This window comes from Austrofundulus limnaeus, unplaced genomic scaffold, assembly GCF_001266775.1.
Source record: "Austrofundulus limnaeus strain Quisiro unplaced genomic scaffold, Austrofundulus_limnaeus-1.0 Scaffold141, whole genome shotgun sequence".
In the NCBI taxonomy this organism is placed as follows: Eukaryota; Metazoa; Chordata; class Actinopteri; order Cyprinodontiformes; family Rivulidae; genus Austrofundulus; species Austrofundulus limnaeus.
The window spans coordinates 921634-927064 of NW_013952543.1; the positions used below are offsets into that span (position 1 = coordinate 921634).

Below are 5431 nucleotides of genomic sequence, written 5' to 3' on the forward strand. Positions count from 1 at the left end.
TATATATATATATACAGTATATACAGTATATACAGTATATACATATTTTAGCAGAAGCTACTCTTCATAACTGTGACAAATTCTAGAAGTTGTTAGTTAGTGGTTTGTTGAATAGCTTGTCCCATCACTAACCCTATTTGATAAAGTCTGCATTACTTACGAACAATTTTGGAAAATTTTCTTAATTTTTTGTCTCCAGCTTTTCTTTTTAATTGTTCCCATTTTTCCAACTTTTGCTTCTATGTATTAAAAAAAGTTGTAAAAACATCTAAACATCTGAGTAGTGCACTACCACTGGAAGTGGTGAGAAAGTGTATTGCAACTCAGTCAATGACATTCCCCTATTGTGGTCCCAAGGGTTAAAAATCTCTGCTCTAAATGATTTGATGATATTCTGCACCATCAAACAAGACACACAAATATTTGCAGACTTTCTTTAAGTTTATATATATACAGGGCAACAACGAAACTGAAACACCTGTCATTTTAGTGTGGGAGGTTTCATGGCTAAATTGGATCGGCCTAGTGGTCAATCTTCATTAATTGCACATTGCACCAGTAAGAGCAGAGTGTGAAGGTTCAATTAGCAGGATAAGAGCACAGTTTTGCTCAAAATATTGCAATGCATACAACATTATGGATGAGATACCAGAGTTCAAAAGAGGACAAATTGTTGGTGCACGTCTTGCTGGTGCATCTGTGACCAAGACAGCAAGTCTTTGTGAYRBWTCAAGAGCCACAGTATCCAGGGTAATGTCAGCATACCACCAAGAAGGACCAACCACATCCCACAGGATTAACTGTGGACGCAAGAGGAAGCTGTCTGAAAGGGATGTTTGGGTGCTAACCTGGATTGTACTGTATCCAAAAACATAAAACCACGACTGCCCAAATCATGGCAGAATTAAATGTGCACCTCAACTCTCCTGTTTCCACCAGAACTGTCCGTCAGGAGCTCCACAGGGTCAATATACACGGCCGGGCTGCTATAGCCAAAACTTTGGTCACTCGTGCCAATGCCAAACGTTGGTTTCAATGGTGCAAGGAGTGCAAATCTTGGCCTGTGGACAATCTGAAACATGTGTTGTTCTTTGATGAGTCCAGCTTTACTGTTTTCCCCACATCTGGGAGAGTTACGGTGTGGAGAAGCCCCAAAGAAGCATAACACCCAGACTGTTTTATGCCCAGAGTGAAGCATGGGGGCGGATCAGTGATGGTTTGGGCATTCCCTTGGCCCAATACTTATGCAAGATGGGCGCGTCACTGCCAAGGACTACCAAACCATTCTGGAGGACCATGTGCATCCAATGGTTCAAACTTTGTATCCTGTGCCATGTATCAGGATGACAATACACCAATACACACAGCAAGACTGGTGAAAGATTGGTTTGATGAACATCAAAGTGAAGTTGAACATCTCCCAAGGCCTGCAGTCACCAGATCTAAATATTATTCAGCCACTTTGGGGTGTTTTGGAGGAGCGAGTCAGGAAACATTTTCCTCCATCAGTATCATAGTGACCTGGCCACTGTCCTGCAAGAAGAATGGTTTAAAATCCCTCTGACCACTGTGCAGGACTTGTATCATTCCCAAGATGAATTGAAGCTGCATTGGCTGCAAAAGGAGGCCCTACACCATACTAATAAATTATTGTGATCTAAAACCAGGTGTTTCAGTTTCATTGTCCAACTCGTCCTGATGCATCTCAGTAATCCAGGTAAAAAATCAAAGGAAAAAAAATTGTATAGGTCCTCTGGACGGGTTCTTCTTTAATGAAACGTTTCGTCTCTCTTCCAAGAGACTTCTTCAGTCTGAGAGTTTCAGGCAAAATTCAGGCTTTTGAGTCCTGCCTCCAGGTGACTGATACTCACATCACATGGCCATCGTTCACAGGTGACTCATACTCACATCACCTGGCTATCGCTAACCAGTGGTTATTCCGTATGTTGCGGGTGTTTCGGAGAAACTGAGACGTTTATTTTCTAAACATGATGTCCCAGTAGCTTTCAAACCCCAAAACACATTACGGCAAAGGCTGGTTCACCCCAAAGATCCGGTGCCCCGGCACAAACAGAGCAATGTTGTATATGCTGTTAAGTGCCAGGAGGACTGCAACCAGTTATACATCGGGGAAACAAAGCAGCCACTGTTCAAAAGAATGTCCCAACACAGACGAGCTACATCTAATGGCCAGAACTCTGCAGTTTTCACTCATTTACAGGCCAGCGGTCACTCTTTCAGAGATGAGGATGTTCTCATTCTTGATAGGGAGGAACGTTGGTTTGAGAGAGGAGTAAAAGAAGCCATTTTTGTAAAGAAAGACCGTCCGTCATTAAACAGAGGTGGGGGCCTCCGTTTTCAGTTGTCCCCCTGCTACAGCGCTGGCATTGGCAGTATCACTCCACCCCCTGTTAACAAAAGGTATTAATTAGGGTGAACGATAGCCATGTGATGTGAGTATCAGTCACCTTTGAGTGATAGCCAGGTGATGTGAGTATGAGTCACCTGTGAACGATGGCCATGTGATGTGAGTATCAGTCACCTGGAGGCAGGACTTAAAAGCCTGAATTTTGCCTGAAACTCTCAGACTGAAGAAGTCTCTTGGAAGAGAGACGAAACGTTTCATTAAAGAAGAACCCGTCCAGAGGACCTATACAATTTTTTTTCCTTTGATTGTCCAACTCCTGTATACAGTATAAGTCCACGTCTCACAGTTCTGACTGGGGGCAATGCACAACATGGCTGTAACCCGGGGATAGCAGTGGGAGAGCACACGAAAGTTGCGCAATTTTTTGTCACTCAGCAGGGGGAACAAGACGTGCGACACGAAGTATAAACCAAGATTAAGCTGAGCTCACCTGTTACCTGCCGATACTGTGTGTGATGTCATCAGATCTGTTGTTGCCAGGCTACAAACACGACAGCTCGTGCATTCATGGTAATCTCTGCAGACCTGCGTCACACCTCCCTGTCACGCATCCAACGTTCACAGCTTCATTCTTCATTAATAACTGAAACTGAAACAATATCATTTCTGTCTGGAGATTATTAAACAGTTATTCTGATCATTTAGCTGTTTGAGAAAACATCCTTCTCCTTTTACTGTTTCAGCACGTTAGTATCAATGTTTTCTTCAAAAAAGAAAGTTGCAAAATGTGAAAAAAGAAAGATGAGGCAAAACATGAAGTAGTATGTGTGTATGGTGTCTACAAAACTGAAGTCTAGGCCTATATAAAAATCCTTGTSTAATTTAGCATTTTTCTTACAATTTCATTTTTTCTAATTTAGTAAATCTTGCCTTCTTAGACTAATGGCTTTAATTTTGATACAGAAAAAAAAACTTGTTTTATGTTTTTATTAAGTAAAATAGGTTTTTACTTTTAATGATTATGAATGTAGAGTGTAATGAGTGAATTTTCAGTGTAGCTAACAATAAAAAAATATTATCTAAATACTACTAACAAATGCAAGTAAAGCTGTTTCTGGGGATGTATGACCTCCCTGCTGCTTACCCCAGGAGCCTTTAGGTTTTCCAGTTTAATTCAGGAACTTCCCGGACCTCATAGCTCCAAATTTTCATCTGCAGCTAACAAGGAACGGCACAGTGGACTGCGCTCAGGCAGACCTACTCACTTTGGACGATGTATCAGACGAGGACCTGGACGTGGATGCCGTGGAGGTGGATGACTGTTTCTTCCTGCAGCCGCTGCCCACGAAGCGGCGCCGGGCCTTGCTGCGAGCCTCTGGCATCACTCGGATAGACGCACGTGAGAAAACCGAGCTCAGAGCCATCCGCCTCTCCCGGGAGGAATGTGGCTGCGACTGTCGTTTGTACTGCGACCCTCGCCACTGTGGCTGCAGCCAGGCTGGAATTAAGTGCCAGGTAGGACTTGTTCACTGAGCGCCCACTGTTTTTAGAAGATAGCTAATTGTTTTTGTGATTTTTACATAATGTCACGTAGACATGAGTTATTCATACAATAGTCATTAAAACCTTTTTAGACGTAGGAGTGAAGCAGGAAGTGCTCTTTGTGATTCTTGAATATAACAGATCATATTCACACTGGTGCAGGTAAACATTCTTGATGAGAAAGGACTATTCTAATTTTAGTATTATTTAAAAAAAATTTAAACGTTAGCTCAGCTTTGTAATTAGAACACATACGAATTAAACTAGATACTGAATAGTGGCAGCATATATGACTCCCACACATACGCAAAGCTCCAATGCACCAGAACTCAGATTTATTGTTTTGGGTKGGGGGTCTGGAGTGGGGTGGGGGTGCTCATTGGTGAGCCTGATCCCTTAATCAGTGTTTAAAAAAATCTGAAGCTCCTACGTTGAATAGTTTTTGAGCTGTAAGCATTTTTGTATGCCCAGACACCCTCAGTTCAGGTRGAGCCCCCGCCTCAAATATGGGGTCTATATTAAAACTGTTGGCTGGTGCAGTGTAGGTCGGACTCTTCTACAGTCCTGACGAATTTCATGTTGATCGGTGCAGCTTCACATGCAGGGGTCATAATTAAAGGTAATCCCATCTTTAATTTATTAAAAGATGAGAAGAGATCATTAACTGTAGGGCTGAAACGATTAATCGATGACTAATCGTTTATTAAAATAATCGATGACTAATTTAATAATCAATTAATCGAAAAAATAATCAACAGATTAATCGATTATTAAAATAATCATTAGTTGCAGCGCTAAACTGTACTAAAAATATTTCTGCAATAGTTGAATTTCACCATGGTCACACTCAGCTTGTCTGAATGCTGCTGGTGTTTGAAACTATGGTTTTATGAGTTTGGTTGGAAGAACTCGACTGATCCGCACAGAGCCCTGACCTCACCCCCACTGAGCACCTTTGGGTGGAAGTAGAACAGTGATTCTGTGCCAGACCTTCTTTCCATCAGTGACCTCATAAATGCTTTACATAATGAACGGGCACAAATTCCTGCAGAAGTCTTTTTGTTACAGCTGTTAGAGCTGCAAACAGGTGACCCACTTCATATAGTCCATGTGGGCGTAAAGGTCAGGTGTAAATGCAAAGTTAAATTGTCCTAATTCAAGTTTCAGTTCATCTCATTTTTAAAATAAGTTGTTTAATTTTTGCAAAATATAAATATAGAAAACCAATCTGTAGTAGTGATTTTAAATCAGGACATAAATTTACACTCATTGGGCCTCATGCAAGAACCGTTCGTACGCACAGATTTGTTCTTAAGTTGTGCGTACGAAGTGATTTAGGAGAATTTGTGGCATTCACCAATGTTTTTGTATTCTAAGATTTTTTTCAGAAATGAACAAAATTCACGAGTGGTCTAGACCTGTCGTATATTTTAAGAACAGACAGTCTGCTGTTATCTAGACAGATTTTTCTCACTAATAACTTCATATTTCATTAGTTTGAAGATATTTCAAGTTGAAAAT

General features: G+C 41.2%; 1 protein-coding gene across 2 annotated transcripts in view; it reads left to right on the plus strand.

The window, feature by feature from the left end:
- The window catches only part of csrnp2 (cysteine-serine-rich nuclear protein 2), a 19237-nt gene that overhangs the window by 7919 nt on the left and 5887 nt on the right, over window positions 1-5431 (plus strand). For both annotated transcript variants that reach the window (XM_014016257.1, XM_014016256.1), the window contains one exon: window positions 3587-3883. In XM_014016257.1, the coding sequence (XP_013871711.1) occupies window positions 3587-3883 (297 nt within the window). The remainder of the gene's footprint in view (window positions 1-3586; window positions 3884-5431) is intronic.